This window comes from Stegodyphus dumicola, chromosome 2, assembly GCF_044657685.1.
Source record: "Stegodyphus dumicola isolate Sdum_Otavi_A_Nest chromosome 2, ASM4465768v1".
NCBI lineage: Eukaryota > Metazoa > Arthropoda > Arachnida > Araneae > Eresidae > Stegodyphus > Stegodyphus dumicola.
The window spans coordinates 162,937,292-162,956,669 of NC_140769.1; the positions used below are offsets into that span (position 1 = coordinate 162,937,292).

The 19,378-nt window shown below is 32.6% G+C and overlaps 1 protein-coding gene across 2 annotated transcripts in view; it reads right to left on the minus strand.

Moving 5' to 3' along the window:
• Window positions 1–2,993: 2,993 nt before the first annotated feature.
• alphaSnap (Alpha-soluble NSF attachment protein) overlaps window positions 2,994–19,378 on the minus strand; it is a 92,435-nt gene continuing 76,050 nt past the window's right edge. For both annotated transcript variants that reach the window (XM_085811395.1, XM_085811396.1), the window contains exon 10: window positions 2,994–3,371. In XM_085811395.1, coding sequence (XP_085667521.1) covers window positions 3,222–3,371 — 150 coding nt within the window. In that variant the 3' untranslated portion in view covers window positions 2,994–3,221. The remainder of the gene's footprint in view (window positions 3,372–19,378) is intronic.

Consider the following 19,378-nt stretch of genomic DNA (forward strand, 5'->3'; position numbering starts at 1 on the left):
GCTGGGTTCTCTGGGACACACTCCATATTAGAAACAGTGTCTTGTACCAGAAGTTCAAAACGGATGATGTTATAGGCATTCCAATGTCAGCTGATACTTCCAAGATCCCGGATGTTCTTAAAAAATTGCATAGCAGTCTGAGTGGAGGCCACTTCAGAGTAACTCTATGTGGAGTTCGAGTGTCTCTACTGGAGCAGGCTAATGAGCAAAAGTGATGCCTATCTTGATATGCTTGTGGTGTTTGGAAATGACCGAAGAAACACAGCTGAAGGAAGCTGCAATCTTACAATGAGGAGCCCATTTTGAACGCATTAGCATGAGCATCCTAGGATCTCTGTCACTAACTGCCGATGGCAACAAATACATCCTCATTGTCACTGATTACTTAACAAAGTGGGCTAAATCTTATCCTATCCCTGATCATGAGGCTATCATGGTAGCAGAGGTGATAACATAGCACTGGATTTCGATGTTTGGAGAGCCTCTTTAGTTAGATTCTTATCAAAGAAGAAGTTTTACCTCCACTGTAATTAAAAACACTTTGCCAACTACTCAGCAGAGGCAAAGCCCAAATGATACCCTTACATCCATAGTTAGAAGACATGGTAGAGAAGTTTAATGGAACCATTCTTAATAACCTCTAACTGATGGTTTCCGGATACCAACAGGTCTGGAACCAGAATTTACCTCTGTTTGTTACCAGGATTTACCTTATTGACCTACTGCAGTGCTGTTCAAGAAACTACTGCCTATTCTCAATCCCAGATGCTCTTTGGTCATGATCTTTGTCTGCCTTGTGACCTCCAGATGCACCTTCATCACCTGAAGAGTACATTCAAGATCTCCAGGCATGGTTTGAATGGATGCACAATTTTGCAGGAGAGCAAGTCAAATTGGCAACGGAGAAGATAAAGACCCAATACGACTTGAGAGCTACAGGTCATCAATTCAACAAAGGTGACAAGGGGTGGTTACAGAATCAGATTTGAAGGAAAGGACTCTCTCCTAAACTACCGTCCACTGTCCTAAACAGGCTGAAGGATGTCATAGTTTGGATCTGTAAGTCATCAAATTCTAAGCTGAATATCGTTCATTACGACAGGCTAACTCCATACTATAGCATATAGTCCCCATACTGTATGCAATGTAAATGATATACTAAGACTATGGTCCCATTTGCAATACAAATCTGTAAAGTCATGCATTTAAAATTTATTCACTTAGTGCGATTTGCTATTTATTGAAATTATTGTTTTGGTGTTTGATTTGTTATTTACTGAAATTACTGTTTTAGTATTACACTGATTTTTCTTAGTTGTAAGTATGGTTTTCTGTCCAGGGATTGTACTACCCAGGACGAGCAGTCCTTGAGAAGGGGGCAATGTTACGAATTTTGTACATATATAAATAATTTTAGTGAAATTGCTGTGTTTTACATTTAATGAATGTAACATGAAATGCTTGAAAGAAAAGGTTCTTTGACAGAAAAATAAGAATACAAGGGCAAGTCTATTTAACATTGAGTAAATGGCTATCTCGCTAAATTGTTGCGATATCACCAAGCTGGCAATTCACAAAATATGGGAAGAAATCGTCAGAAATTACCAAATTTGGCCACAATTTGGTCTGCTCCCTGTATAACAGTAACTGATCCCTATATGTAACTATAACCATATTTAGCCCTTATGTAACTTTAACCATATATGCCTTCCAATAATTTCAAGAAACGGAAGGTCCTAAAGATTTCTTAACAGCCCAAGGAAAACTATATATGTTCAGAAGTCAGTTTTATTTCAGAGCTGACTTTGAAGCATTGAGATATTTTCGTGTGAGCTTTGCTTTTTGGATATGCTTTGCTTTGCACTGTGTTTAACGTTCTTAGTTTGGAGTGGTAACTACTGTGCTCTGCTATACTGAGAACAGCTATACAATTCTACAACAAGTAGTTCTGTGGAAAGTTCCTGAACTATGTTCTTTTTTTTGGGGGGGAAGGGAAATAAATTCTATCGAGCTATCATTGGTTCTATATACATTCAATCCACTACAAATCCATACGCACCCAGCAATATTTATTTATGGAACAAAAGAATCAAATTCTTACCATATTTGCCTAAACACCTTTTTTATTGCCTCCATTGTAGTAGCAATGTAAATTTCTTGATTATGTAGGCTTATGATAAGATATAGCACAAATACATCCTCAATATATCTTGAATGGGTACATGAAATGAAATTTGGTGACCCAGAAAGCCAGCTCTAAACTGAGGAACATCTAGTTATCCAATCTACTAAGACACGATGAATACAAAATGAACCATTTTATTACAAAAATATGACATTTTCTGTCAATATTTTAATGACTCTAAAAAAATTAGGAGATTTTCTTCTTTGTTTATACATATCCAATTAATGTAGCATTAATTACATTAGATCAATTATTTTCAATAACTGTATTTTGAACAATCAAAATGGAATACTGTGAATATGCAGCTAAACTATTTAATTCAGTGAAAATTTTAAAGTGGTTATGTTGGTTGAAAAAGATCACACGCACTTTATAATCGATAAGTTTGGCGAGAACTGTATTTATGAAATTTTACAAATATTTTTACAACACTAATTTATCTTTGATAACTTCAGTTATGGACAAAACTGTCAGAGTATACCAGTATTACATTACTTATTAAGTTTTTTTTTTTTTTTTTTTTTTTTTTTTTTTTTTTAACAGACATCTTAAGAATTTCATACTTGGTATATGTGTGCAATATTACATAAAAACCAGTGCCAAGTCAGTAAAATATTTTTAGGCCCAAATATGAGTAAAAATTTTAAGTGTCATTCATCTGCTTCAAATTTCATCTGCTTCAAATTTCTCCAAAATTCAGTATAATTAAATATTAAAAATATTTTAATATTTATTCAAATGAAACAATCCAAGCATATTCACAAAACTCACATGATCCTTGCAGCAAAAAAAGAATACTTAACATCAATGCATTTCATGCACAAATATATTTTACTCGTACAATTTCTCACTAAAATATGAACAGTTTGAAGGAATAAATTTCAATACTTATTCCTATATATACAGTATATTTATATTAACAATTGAAAAATGTCAGCTTGAAAAATTTTAGAATTATGTAAAGATTTCATATGAAATTTCTATTTCAGAAAATAGTTTACAATACTTTTTTCCCTTACAATGCAATATACACTGATCAACGTAAATCAGGAGTGTCTTGAATGGATTTTTTGACTCGTAACAAAATTGTAGTATACCACTGATCTAAGCGAGATATCGAATCAAATTCTTTTACAGCATCTGTGAATCCATCAACATCTTGCTCCTCCAATTTCTCAATTAAGCACTAGAGGCAGGAAAAAATAATTTTTATATATTCAATATTACAAATGCAAATACTCTAAATGAATGGAAAATGCATATATATATATTTCCAATCATTATGAATATATATACAAAATATTTGAAAACTGTTTCAAAAAATAAGTGAGCTCACAGTGCCTATCAGGCAAACAATATTTACAATAGAACCATGAGCATTCAAGAATCTAGTAAAGTTAAACAAATGTCCATGCTGAACTTTCAATAATGGGGGAGGGGGGAATCTGCCATTTCCTCATACAGGATTCGTACACATTTCCTTACATGAAAATTAAGGACCATCAAAGAAAAAATTAAGGACCTATCAGCAAAGAAAAAAATGAATAGAATAAAGCAATTACCATACAACCGACTTCATGCTTGTAATTTCACTTTAAGAAACTAACAGAAGTGTGTATTATGCACTATTATTAAATTCAATTTAATACTTACCATAAAACAATTTTGAAAATTAAACTAACTCCCTACAAGTTATGAAGTAGATAACATTAAATTAGGAACATAATCTCTTGAAAAACATGTATAAGTGTATTTTACACTAATAACAGTCACTATTTTAGAGATTTACATGGTTATTATTTAACTTATTTGATATTTATTTAAACACAGTCAACTACTATTATAATCACAATGTAAGAATATTTTGCAGATTAAAATAACTGATTTGTAAACATACAATTTATTTCCTTGATTTTTTGAAAGATACTAGAATAATAAACTGTACAATAAAAGATACAAAATATTTGTGCTATTTTTTAAATCTGAAATCTTTTCAGCTATTTTAATATCTAATTTATTTATGTCTATTTCCTTTTCTTTAACTATTCTTCTAAGTTCATTTGCTTTGATAAACAAATCAATGTTTCTGCTGGTCTCAGCTTCATCTGCTAAAGCATCTACTTCTTCATTAACATCTTTAATGTCCCTTTGAAGAAATTTTTTCTTCTGCTTCATATAATCAATTTCTTCGCCAATAATATTTCTTTTCCTCTTTGAATTTTCAGATTTAGTTAAAGATTTTTGTTCTTCTAAATACTGAACTTCTAAATAACGAACTCCACTTCTTGCAGAAGCTGGTGCTGATCTCATTTCTTTATTAATTTCGATATTAAGATCACCTCCAGAAAATTTTATGTAATCAAATACTGTGCCTTGAAAAACATATGATGAGTCACTTAAATTTTCAATTTCAATTGCTTTATTTACAGAGAAGCCCCTTTCCACAGAGGCCTGTTCATGTGACAAGATAAGAATACTTGTCACAGTGAATACTTGAATAGTGAAAATATACATTTTTTTACTATATATATATATATATATATAATTTATTTTCTAAACAATATTGATTGATTATATTATCTCCTAAGTTTAATTAAAGTAGAATTATTTTAAAAGAGTGAATCCATACTGGTAGTTATATTTTGAAAGATTTATACATATATATATATAAATATACAGTACAAAGTCCGAGATCCGGACATCCAATATCTGGAATGATCTAAAACCCGGACATCAAAGCCCCCACCAACCAATTTTTTAGGGCTTTTTTGAAGGGAAGGGGTATGCTTTACGCACGCGCATTAGATTTTTTTCCTAATCATAAAAAAACGGTAGGGTACGAACTGCACCAAATTTGATCGAAAATCCCCGTCCCCCTCTTTTTTTTAATCCACGAACTGCGCGACGTTTCCTGTCCCCCATTTCTTTCCAAGAAGATTGGGTGCTACAAGAAGTCGTTTGAAGTGAATACTTGAATAGTGAAAATATACATTTTTTTACTATATATATATATATATATATAATTTATTTCCTAAACAATATTGATTGATTATATTATCTCCTAAGTTTAATTAAAGTAGAATTATTTTAAAAGAGTGAATCCATACTGGTAGTTATATTTTGAAAGATTTATACATATATATATAAATATACAGTACAAAGTCCGAGATCCGGACATCCAATATCTGGAATGATCTAAAATCCGGACCTCAAAGCCACCACCAACCAATTTTTTAGGGCTTTTTTGAAGGGAAGGGGTATGCGATACGCATGCGCATTAGATTTTTTTCCTAATCATAAAAAACGGTAGGGTACGAACTGCGCCAAATTTGATCGAAAATCCCCGTCCCCCTCTTTTTTAAATCCACGAACTGCACGACGTTTCCTGTCCCCCGTTTCTTTCCAAGATGATTGGGTGCTACAAGAAGTCGTTTATTGCCATTAATGGGACATTCTATTGAGACTGCAAGCCTTTATTTTCGTTTATCAATATTGCAAAAACCGTGCATGTAAAACAAATATTAATTTAAAGTCTGGCGTGTGCTAAAAAATAAATTTCATTTACACTCATTTTAAAGTTTTATGATGCTTAAAGGAATGATGAGCCAGATCTATTTTATTCTCTGTAAGAATTAAAAACTTTCCAAATTGTAGATTTTAGTCGCTGATATATATATACAGGGTTGCCACTCAAACAGGAGAATGAAATTCCCTGACTTTTCCAGGTATGCTTTGAGAAAATTCCAGTCTATCCGCGTACTGTACGTTGGCTGTGCTAAGAGGTAAATTAATTATGGTATTACTTGTACTGTGTAGTAAATTCAATAAATCCCAGAGGACATTTATTCTTAATTATTCTTGCTACACTTTGCTTGATAATTTTGTTTACTTTTCCGCTTAAAAAACTTAATAAAATTTAAGATATATACATTGGATAACAACAGTACGTTTTATTTAATTATTACTCATGATCATCCCCAGTTCAACACGAGGCTTATCCGGTTCTTATAAATCACAACGCAATACTAAAAGTTAGGCTAGATTTTAGGTAAATTTAATTTGTGTGAGGTGTATTCTTAAAAGGCACCTTAACACTTGAAAACACAAATATAATTATAATAGGAGTTGTTTTCTCCACTGAAGATTGAGATTAGAATCTGCCCAATCTGGAATAAAATAAGGCTTTTTTTGCAGACATTCTGCACGCTAAACGAAAGAAAATCTATTTAATGATATTTTTTTACTAAATTGAGGTATTTTATATTTATTTCGCAGTATACATAAGGAAAAAATATGTGCATTAAATTTCGTGATGTCATCATACTGCTAGAATTAATTTCAGGATTATGCCAAAGAAAATTTCCTGAAATTTGGAAATATTATTTACTAATGATAAATAAATTTAGAGGGAAGAAGGAACATTAAATGATATGAATAACATAAAAATAATTACTTAAAAATTTAATTAGAATAATCAACGATATTTTAGCGAATATAGTTATATTACATGGTTATCCTACATGATTGATTACTATTCTTTTATTTTACTGCAAAATGACAAGGTATTTATTTAAAAAAAAAAAAGATTTTGCGGTAAAATCCTAGTATACGATATGACCTTCGCATGATTTTGAAAATTGTCACCAAGAATAAAATGACCCCATCATCATGTCACCAAATCCCGCTGTACCATACATGGAGATTATTCTGACCAAAGAAAGTCTATGTAAAAAGCGGAGGGAAAATTTGTAAAGGGATTTGACGACGGAACGGCCAGAATTTCCCTCTCCGCGATGTGTACAGGAAATTGAGAAACACGTGTTGAGAAGAAACGTTCTTTGACAAAAAAGAAAACTACGAAAATCCGTTTTTAAATTATTGTGAAAAATCCAAGAAGAAACGTTTTTTCTTGGATTTTTTGCAATAATTTTAAAAACGGATTTTCGTAGATTCCCCCCCCCCTCCTCAAAATAACTAATCCATGAATTAATTTACTTGCACACCAAAAAATATTTTCTTTTCCTTTAGAGTTTAAAGAAATTTTAAACGATATTCATTTTATGAACTCTTGATAAGGTGACCTTCGAACTTCGACACCGGTTTCGAGCTTTGGCGACAGATATATTGGGCATGCACAGCTGTTTCCCGCTATGATGGAACAGAGCCACGTCTGTTGCAGAGAGGTTTTCCTTCTTTACAATACATAATTTTTTAATTCTAACCTTCATGGTACCGTATACTAGGATTAAACCCATTTTGTTTTATACGAGAACAGGTACTTTCTTTAGTTCATGCACTGCACATGCGATTCTCGAGGTTACTGGAAACCAAAAGTTGGGGCAAACTTGCTTTGCCTTTCTAAAAAGACAATCAAATTGGAGCTGCAAAAATTGGCTCTATGCCAGCAGCCCGAATGACACTCACGTGATACGCCAAAAAAAAGTGATCTCTTCCGACGTCGGCGCAAAACTCGCCTTTTTTGGCGGGATCGTTGTATGAAATTCCCCGACTTTTCCAGATTTTGACTAAAACACTTAAATTCCCTGACTTTTCCCTGAATTTTTTGATCAATTTCCGAATTCCCTGACTTTTTCCGGTTTTCCTGATTTTCCAGTAGTGTGGCAACCCTGTATATATCAGTTTTGAATAGTAAAATTGATAGATTAATGACATACACAAAACTGATACATAATCAACGTATCAAATTTCGGATTTGTAGCTCACCTTAAATAAGTTTCTTGTCTAGATAAATATTAACAAATCTTCTTAGACAGCAGAATGGTTTTAACTTTCAAATTTACCATTTTAGGTAAACAGTTCTAATTTAATTATAAAAATTATCTTTATTAAATCTAAAAATTGGACTTATTAAGTCGTTCTAAATTCACACTAATATTATTGCAATATATTCCCATATTAAGCTTTCCATTTTTAATCATTGAAGTTATTTTAAGGTTATTTAACTTTGTTATGAATTCCATATTTTAATACTAGAAACGAACTTTATTATATTTAACTTTATTATATTTAATACTAGAAACAAACTTTTAACAAATTCCATATTCTAATACTAGAAAATATTTATTCTGTTTTCCACCTGATGTACTTTGGCATACATTTAATTTCTAATACACATTTAATTAATAAATTGATAATTATGAGCGTCATCAGAATTTTTATAATTAACCAAAAAAAAATTCAAACTCCCGTATATTCATATCCTGGAATTTTCAGTCTCCCTTTTAATCCATTCCTTTTTCACATATTGTAGCACTGTACTCAAGTTTTCATGTATGTAAAATTTATATAATTTGCATTGTATTTATGCCAATTTATATTTAAATGATAATTTTTACAAATTCTTGCTTCATAACTCTAGTTAACAGAAGATATTTCTAACACCTTGGCAAAGCTTAATCTTCAGCATGTAGCTTATTTTCTAACCTAGTTTCAGGCTGACTTATTTGTAAAATTAGTTACTTGAAATTATTTGTTAACAAAGATGATCGCTAAATCACGCTAATAATATTTCTAACAGTTGTAATTTACAATGCAACGAGTTCATATGATTTATAATATAATTCATTTATAATTTTTTCAGCAGTATTGAAATTAATAGCAGATACTGATAATATTATACATTTAGATTAGAATGATTTAGTTGCCATTGCCTTCTTCACTCATGCTTTTATGCTACTTCCTAATATTTCATAATGGCATACAGGTAAGTTTAACTTATTCATTAAACATGTAAATCTCTAATTCAGCCCACTTTTGTTCTTACGTGTGCTGTATCTTCTATTTTCTTTAATATACTGTTCAGCCTAATTTCAAAAGGTCTTATAATCAAGCGGAAAAGTCACTAAACATTGGTAGTTCGACCCGAGTTTCTAGTCCCAGTGATCCCCTAACTCTTTCTTTTTTTGTACTTATTTACTGTGTAAAAATTTCAGTTCATGAAGTAAAAATACTTTTAAAATTTATTCTTTAAAAATATTGCAAAATTTTTCACCTTAGCGTGTCTTTTTTACAAATCCCTCTGATAAGAAAAAATAAGGAAAGAAATTAACTTGGTTTCGGTGATTGATACCTTAGTGCAAATTATGTGTAACTTTTTCCAAAAGCATAGAGTTTATATGGATATCAATAAATTATGGATTATTTCTCATCTAATTTTCTTAACATTTTTATTCCAGAATTTTCCTTTCACACTGTAGTGTTTAACATTATGCATTTTCTATAATAATTTACATTTGTTTATAATTTTACGCAATGAAAGTGATTATTTAATTGTATAAGCTTTGTTGAAAGATAAACGAGAAAACAAAATTCTATCACTTGCGGTCAAGAGAGTGTTTGATGTAATAATTATTATATATTTTCTTGGAGAGTTTTTATTTAATTTCTTTCATTTATGCATTACTACATAGTTCTTTTCAAAAAATATTTTTCTGTGCCACTATGTTTGTATTTCAGTTTCAAGGAGTGTAGGGTATATAATGCTTAATAAACTTATGATATGAAAGAGATCTAAATTCTCTTCTCATTTCTGCTGTATTTTTTAAATTTCAACCCCTAAGAAATTTACTCTAGAAATCTTAAACACTTATTTCCTGGAATAAATTCCAGAAAGGATTAAGCATGACTTAATTCACAATAATAATAAAAGAAGGCGTTATCTTTGTTGTTGCCGAAGCTTAGTTTCTCTAGATTGGCAACTAATCCACTATTCATTTATAAAAAACATATTTCTTTATTTTTATTTTCCTTTTGACTATAGTTGGCTTCGAAAAATAAAACTGTAACCCTGTGGCCAACGGGGGAAAGAAATTTTGATCGGCGCAGTTGGACTATCTCAGGACAAGGGGGGGATTTTCATCAGCGCAGTTGGAGTACACCCAAAAAAACATGCCGAAAATCCCGATTCTTAATCTCAGTTTGGAGCTAAATAAAATATCTCATTATTGAAGATATAATTATTTTAGCATAAATTTGTGTGATTAGTAACTTGACTCCATAGCTGCGTATCTGCTTGGCATAATCTCAAACCGAAACATTTGTTAATTTTACACCAACTAATATTTTATATCCTTGATGCCGAAATCGGGAATCATTATTTATTGTATTTTGCTTTCATCACCACATGTTTATCAACGGATGACAACTTGAGTGATGAATCATGCAGCGACGCCAAATAACAGAGTATTATCCGATTACAGATTTAAGTTTAATGTGCTAAAATTTTGACAAGGGGAGATTTAGCAGAAATTTCTTTCTTTATGCTAAAAATAGATTTTGTTAATGATACTCATAGGACAAACGATTATATTTAGTGCTACTTGAATTAAGAATAACTGATTTGTTATTCACATAAAGCCAGAACCAGCACCAGAGCTCGCATGGCCGCAACAGGCAGCAGAATTTAGCGAAGTTAAACAGAAGTTTTTCATTGCGATGACAATGCCCAATCATCAATCAATTAACGGAGGGCCCACAGCTCCTGGTAACTTTTAGGCGAGCTTACTACAATTTCTAATTTACTTATATTGCAGCATATTGCGCAAAATGTTATCTAGACCAAATTGGTCTTGCAGTATTGTACTAACTACCTTGCTTGTTATATAGTCAAAAGTCTTTAATTCGGACACCCATAATCCGGAATGATCTATAATCCGGACCTCAAAGCTACAAACTTTCTGCGCATGCGTCGCGTTGACGCATGTGCGTAAGACCTTTACCGCTGCTAATTTGCGTATGTGCGTGCGCAAAATACGTTTATGAATGCGCGTTTAATGTATAACGGACGGGATAAGCTAAGCTAAAATTATCTAATTATCTATTTCAGTTAATGTTGCAGATTGCGTTGTTCCTTAATCTTCGAATTGGATCCGGATTATTATTTTTTGCAAACTGTTAGAGCAATTTTATAAAAGTAAGCTTGAACTTTCGATTATGTCAAATAGAATTTCCGATATATATTTACTAATATGTAAAGGATATACAAAGCGAAAGTATCTTTCGGAGTCCATTAAACAAAAAGTGGAATTGCTGCAAAAAATGGATAAAGTTTATCTAAACTTTGTTTATCTTTAACGCTGCGGCGGCGTGCATTGAATTGGAAGTGATCTGTCAGCAATATCCTTATCTTAAGGGCAGATGTTTTTATTTTATTTGGCTTATAATTGCTTACTCAATGTAGTATTTCATCTCGTCTTTGATATGATTTAAATCAAATGCCTCGTCATTATAATTCGCTTCCGATAGCGAAGAAAGTGACATAGGTTATTGAAAACGAAAAAATTTCGATTGACAAATTAGTCAGTATTCTCGACACAGCAATTATAGGACTTGAACAGCGGAACTTTGTAACTGAACAAGAAATGATGTCCGTTTATGGAATTAAAGAGAATGTATTATCACATAAAAAACGAAGCAACTTAAACAACTTACATTGAAAGAAATGTTAAATAAAGTAAACAAATAAATATTAAGCTTTTCTTTTTTTGTAAATTTTGATACCCTTTAGATCATAATTGTTCTTTATTTCGTAAATTACGGTTTCATATTTTTAATTTTATAATTTCTGCATGCCATTTTACCTTTAAACTGATGATCTATAATCCGGAATCGCCGAAGTTCCGACGAGTCCGGATTAACGACTTTTGACTGTATGATATATATATATAATACGAAATGTATATTTTCAGTTAAACTTCTACCCAATAACTTTAGTAATTCATGAAAGTTAATTTTGCATCTAGTTAATTCAGGAAAATTAGTTTCAATTAGTTGTTTTCAGCTTTAAAAATATTAAAAAATTTTTAATTAGTTATTTTCAACTAATAATTGTATCGCCATTAGCAAAAATTATGCATTACTTGTTGGCTTTAGTTTTCCACATGCAAATTTTGATCGGAGGTAAGCTAACGTGGTTGCCGTTGATTGGCCGATGACGTCAAGATCGGCGGGTTGGCCGAATATAATATATATGCACGCCGGTATCGCCAAAAAGTTTTTTTTTTGGTGTTCTTGTTCTCTTGTGTTATTATGAGTTAGCATAATGCTACTTTGCTTTCACTAAATGATTTTAAATGTAAAGGCTAAAGTGTTAGCTCTTTTATTTTATTTACGGAATAAAGCAAGGATTTTATTTAGTTTAGTCTTAGCTTTATTTTAAGGGAAGCAAAACATGCTTTACCTTTATCACCACTGCCAACAGGGTTATGGGCCCAGCGTCAACAGCTAATCAGTCATCCAGTTCAACTCAGCTTTGAAGGAATGTAGGTGAAGAGGGCCATTATCCACGAAAAGAAGCTGACCTGTCTTAGAAGTTTGTTTAAGTCGTTGTGCTCACACTTAATTGAAGATGTCATTACTACCTGAAGGTTTTGAGTTGTTAAACCATGACAACTGGGATCGATGGAAAGTCGACATGAAAATGCTGTTACTGGATAGAAATTGTTGGAGCTTCATAGAGGACAAAGAAGAAGAATTAGATAAAAGTGCAACAAAGCGTGAAAAGCAGGAGTTCACACTGAGGGAGAACAGAGCCTTCACTACATTATATTACGGAATTAAAGCTGAGTTCAGGCCGCTGATACAAGAATGTTCAAGTGGTAAAGAAGCGTGGGAAGTTCTACAGAAGCAATACGAACCCAAAACAAGAGCAAGGATAATTCAGTTACTGGATGAATTTTTTAGTATTAGATATACGCCAAATGAAGAAATAGGATTATTCATCGCAAGAAAAAGAATGACTGCAAAGAAGTTGGCTGAAGCTGGTCACAACTTGGCAGATCTTTTTAAAGGATTTCAGGCAATAAGGAGATTACCCCAAGAATACTCCGGCATTGTACAGTTGATATATAGCTGGAAGGACGAAGATTTTACGCTGGAAAGAATTGCTGAAGAGCTGGTAAGGGAAGAAAGCCGACTTCGCCAGGTAATTGCCAATTTAGAAGACAGCAAGGTAAGCGTGTTTAATACTATTAGTTTAAACTCAGCGAAAGATAAAGTTGAAAACAAAACTAAATCTAAGAAAAAAATGGGGAATATGAGAATAGGACCTTGTTTCAGATGTCATAAATTTGGGCACTTAATTGCTCAATGTAAAGAAAATGTAAGTAAAAATCAGAAGTTTAAAATAGACGATAAAAATGGACAGTTTAAAGATAAAGAATTAATGTTAGTAGAAAATTATGTAACAACTACAGATAAAGGAGGTAACGCAGATAAATTTAATTGGGTCATAGATACTGCAGCTACAACTCATTTCTGTAATAATAGAAATTTAATGACAAATTTCGAAGAAATAAACGATATACGTATGTCTTTAGCTGTAGGAAATTGTGAAAGCAAAGTACTAGGAAAGGGTACTGTCAAATTTGCAGTAAAAGTAGGCAATCGAATAAATTGGATTGAGTTAGATAATGTGTTATATAATCCAAATCTAAGAAGAAATTTATTATCGGGAGCAAGGTTAGAAAAGGCTGGTGCTCATTTTGTGATTTCAAAAGGGAAGATGTGGATATACTTTAATAATTGGGATAGATTATGCTACGCTAAACGATATGACGGACTTTATCACGTAAAACCATTTAGATATGCAACAGGTAAAAGGGAAGCTGGTTACGGTACAGAAATTGGAAAGTTAAATAAAATAGACGATGCAATGCTATGGCATCGGAGATTTAGCCACGTAAATTTTGATTATATTGAGAAAACTAGTAAGAATCAAAGTGTGAAAGGGTTACCAGAAATTGAAAAACCAATAGAGAGGTGTAAATCGTGTATTATTGCTAAATCTAGTAGAATAACTTTTAAATCTGTTCCGAAGAGATCGGATAAACCATTGCAGTTGGTTTATTTAGACGTTTGTGGCCCACTACCAGTTCCATCTAAGGGTGGGAGTAAATATTTTCTTGCTATTATAGATGACTATAGTGGATTAGTAACAGTGTATTGTATGAAAAATAAAAACGAATCGTTCTACAACTTTAAGAATTATCATAGGCAAATGGAAAGACTGACAAATAGAAAATTAATAAGTATACGCACTGATAATGGTGGGGAATTCTGTAATAGGCAATTCGAAGGGTACTTAGCCGAAAATGGAATTAGTGTTGAACGCACGAACGCGTACACCCCAGAAGAGAATGGTGTGTGTGAACGTTTTAACCGAACGGCATTAGACGCAGTTAAAGCTATGCTTAATGACAGTAAAATGGGAAAAGAATGGTGGGCAGAAGCTCTTGGCTGTTTCGTACATACGTGGAACAGAGTATGTCATAAAAGCAACCGAACCCCTTATGAAAAGTTCCTAAATAGAAAACCCAGTGTTGTTTATTTTAAAGTATTTGGTTGTAAAGCCTATGTTGGCGTGCCAAAACAGATTAGGAATAAATTAGAAATGAGGTGCAAAGTAGGAATCATGGTAGGATATGCGAAGGAAACTAGAGGTTATAGGATATGGCTGCCAGAAGAACGCAAATTAACAGAAACCTGTAATGTGAAGTTCGATGAAAAAATGTATGCAGCAAATGGCATCCTGGAACAGAAATCAAAACCTAAATTTAAAAGACTAGAGGAATCTGAGCTATTAGTAGAATCAGATGAAGAACAGGAAATTTCTAGAGAAGAAATAAAGTTGTCAGATGACAAATCTACTCCGAAAGAAGTATCAGACTTAAACTGGCAAAGAAAAGCAGTTAAAAGGCCAGATGGAACACGTACAGACATATATTATTATGTAGAGGGAACAGACACCCGTTTTAGATCCTATAATGATATTGAAAAGTATTGTGAGGCAAGAAATATTAAATATGAAAAAGATAAGTTCGATTTTAGTGGAAAAAACGAATACTCGGGGAAAGTTAATTTCGTGGAACAGGAGACTCGCTCTGTGTCTGAAGAGGCAAATTCCGTAGAAATAGTTATCCCACAAAATTTTAAAGAAGCACGAGAATCAGTAATTGCCGAAGAATGGGATAAGGCAATGAAAGAAGAAATCGACACAATAAAGAAAAGAAAGGTTTGGGAATTAGTCGAAAAGCCAGAAAATAAAACTATAATAGGAAACAAATGGGTCTATACGCTAAAAAGAAATGAAAAGAATCAAGTGGTTAGATACAAAGCACGCTTAGTAGCACAGGGATTCAGGCAGAAAAGGGGTGAAGATTTTGATGACGTTTACAGTCCTGTAGTAAATTTTTCAATCATAAGAATATTTTTCACTATACTGGTATGTTTATATGGATGGACTAATTGTCAGTTAGATTTAAAGAACGCATATTTATATGCAAACCTAAATGAGAAAATATATATGACCCAACCAGAGGGATTTATCGAAGAGAAAAATAAAGTGTGTTTATTACACAAGGCCATTTACGGTCTACATCAAAGCGGCCGTGAATGGTTTTGTGAATTTGAAAGTACTTTAGAAAATCTACATTTTAAGAAAATACAATGGTGTAATTGTGTTTATAAGGGTTCAAATGTAATTATCTTGTTATATGTAGATGATATGGTGATTTTTAGTAAAGATCAATATAGTATAAATAAAGTAATTTCACAGCTGAGTAAGTTTTTTGATCTTAAAGTATTAGGCAAAACTAAAACGTTACTTGGAATTGAATTCTTAGAGAATGAAAATGGGTTTTTATACATCAGCAAAAATATATCGAAGAAATTTTTGAAAAATTTAAACATTTCCAGATACCAATAACTTCACTTCCCATAGCTAAGGGCACTATTCTTACAAAATTAGATTGTCCATCTACAAGTGCAGAAATTATGGAAATGCATACATTACCCTTTAGAAATCTGTTAGGATGTTTAGTTTTTGTAGCTAACAGGACAAGGCCTGATATTACATATGCAGTGAATATCTTATCACAATTTCAGGAGAATCCTGGAATTAGGCATTGGAAAGCATTGTTGAAATTGCTTGGTTATCTCAATAGTACTAAATTATATAAGTTAAACTTATCAAAGATTAAACATCTAAATTTACATTGTTATTCAGATGCTGATTATGCAAGTAATAGAGATGACCGCGTGTCCATGGGAGGATTTATATTATATTTAGATGAAGTACCGGTAATCTGGAAAACTGTTAAACAAAAATGTGTAAGTTTATCAACCATGGAAGTGGAGTATATCACCTTATCTGAAGCAGCGAAGGAATTAATGTGGACGAAAAATGTCTTACTAGATGAAATTTTAAAGTTTAATTTAAGAGAGTGTAAACTATTTTGTGATAACAAGTCTGCCATTGATTTTTCTAGATCGCCAATAGAAAATCGCCGAACTAAGCATATAGACGTAAAATATCACTTTGTTAGAAGACTAGTAAATGATGGAGTGTTTGACCTTGAATTTATCACCAGTAAATTAAATACTGCCGACTTATTTACAAAAGCAATGACTGCTGTTAATTTAAGAAAGTTTTGTTTAGATGTTTTCAGTGTTTAAAGACAATAAGTATTTTTGTATAATAGAACTGAACTATGAACTTCTGTGAAAGTTTTGTTTTTGTCTTTGCATGGGGAAAAGAGGGCCGTTTGTTGGCTTTAGTTTTCCACATGCAAATTTTGATCGGAGGTCGATCGGCGGTAAGCTAACGTGGTTGCCGCTGATTGGCCGATGACGTCAAGATCGGCGGGTTGGCCGAATATAATATATATGTACGCCGGTATCGCCAAAAAGTTTTTTTTGGTGTTCTTGTTCTCTTGTGTTATTATGAGTTAGCATAATGCTACTTTGCTTTCACTAAATGATTTTAAATGTAAAGGCTAAAGTGTTAACTCTTTTATTTTATTTACGGAATAAAGCAAGGATTTTATTTAGTTTAGTCTTAGCTTTATTTTAAGGGAAGCAAAACATGCTTTACCTTTATCACCACTGCCAACATTACTATCAACAACATAGGTTTAAACCAAATACAGTCAAAAGTCGTTAATTCGGACACCCATAATCCGGACCTCAAAGCTACAAAATTTCTGCGCATGCGTCGTGTTGACGCATGCGCGTAAGACCTTTACCGCTGCGAATTTGCGTGTGCGCGTGCGCAAAATACGTTTACGAATGCACGTTTAATGTATAACGGACGGGATAAGCTAAGCTAAAATTATCTAATTATCTATTTCAGTTAATGTTGCAGATTGCGTTGTTCCTTAATGTTCGAGTTGGATCCGGATTATTATTTTTTGCAGACTGTTAGAGCAATTTTATAAAAGTAAGCTTGAACTTTCGATTATGTCAAATAGAATTTCCGATATATATTTACTAATATGTAAAGGATATACAAAGCGCAAGTATCTTTCGGAGTCCATTAAACAAAAAATGGAATTGCTGCAAAAAATGGATAAAGGCATATTCTTTGTTTATCTAAACTTTGTTTATCTTTAACGCTGCGGCGGCGTGCAATGAATTGGAAGTTGATTTGTCAGCACTATCCTTATCTTAAGAGCAGATGTTTTTATTTTATTTGGCTTATAATTGCTTACTCAATGTAGTATTTCATCTCGATGTACTCCCTCTTTGATATGATTTAAATCAAATGCCTCGTCATTATAATTCGCTTCCGATAGCGAAGAAAGTGACATAGGTTATTGAAAACGAAAAAATTTCGATTGACAAATTAGTCGTTATTCTCGACACAGCAATTATAGGACTTGAACAGCGGAACTTCGTAACTGAACAAGAAATTATGTCTGTTTATAGAATTAAAGAGAATGCATTATCACATAAAAAACGAAGCAACTGAAACAACTTACATTGAAAGAAATGTTTAATAAAGTAAACAAATAAATATTAAGCTTTTTTTTGTAAATTTTGATACCCTTTAGATCATAATTGTTCTTTATTTCGTAAATTACGGTTTCATATTTTTACTTTTATAATTTCAGCATGCCATTTTACCAGATTTAAACTGATGATCTATAATCCGGAAAAATCGATAATCCGGAATCGCCGAAGTCCCGACGAGTCCGGATTAACGACTTTTGACTGTACTTAATTGTCTACTGAAGCTTTTAAACGTATTTCCGAACTTCACTTTTTCTCGGCTAGCGTTACCGAATTTGCCCTTGGCGACCTAAAATCGAAATGGAGCCAACAGATTTCCCGCGAAATCGATAACAAACCCTCTGCAGAAATAAACTCATAATCCCGATATCCCATACATATAGTATGTGCAAAAGAGAATAAACTCCGTAGAAGGTGATAAATTAATTTATGGCTTAATTGAAACAAACACAGAAATTAAGCTAAGCAAAACCGTGTAAAAACAAATTGAAATGATAAAACGAAACTTAATTTTCATGTGAATTTTCAGCGCTGACTCTCCCATTCTAGAAATTTCAATTTGTTTCAGACAAAGACCACATTTAAGGATTGCCATCCATCAATATCCAGTCTTTGTAGTCAGCTTGATGAAGCCACAGTTTATTGAAAATGCACTTTCCAGGCATCTCGTTCCTATTGGCATCGGAAGGGTTGTGGCCTTCCAGGTTGGGATTGCTCTAATTTTGGCAAATATTTTCAGAATCCCCCCCCCTTTTTCTCGAGCACCTTCATCATCACTTTCGCCTCTTAAAGAACTTCCGGCTTCACGCTTTCGTCACAATTTGCCTAAATTTATATATAACACCTGTTTCGAAAGATTGGGTGAATAGCCAATCAGACACCGATACTTTCGTTCGGGTAGCTAATTGTTCTTTTTTTTTTTTTTTTTTAATCGTTTGCAACGCAAATCTGGCAACAAATTGGTTAAGAGCCGTGCAATTTTAATTCCATATTCATGAGAAATCGCAATTCACACATAGAATGGCAATCATTAGAAATGATAAGAAATGTCAAATGAGCAAAATTAAGGACCATATATTCATTTTGGCCAAAATTAAGGACTTTTAAGGACCAAAAATCATTTTTGAAAAGATTAAGGACTTTTAAGGACCGTACGAATCCTGCTCATATATATAACTTGGCCATGGTTTGCACAAAGTCATTTCACACAAGTTTCTACAGTAAAAATCTGAAGCACTGAAAAATGTGACACTCTTAAAGAACATATTTAATTCATCCAAACTTTCTGTTGAATCTTTGATGAGCCAATCAACTACAACTGTTGTTACTACTTTTTACTAGAACTTTGCACACAGCAGATGCTTGATGGTAATAAAGTCGAGATTT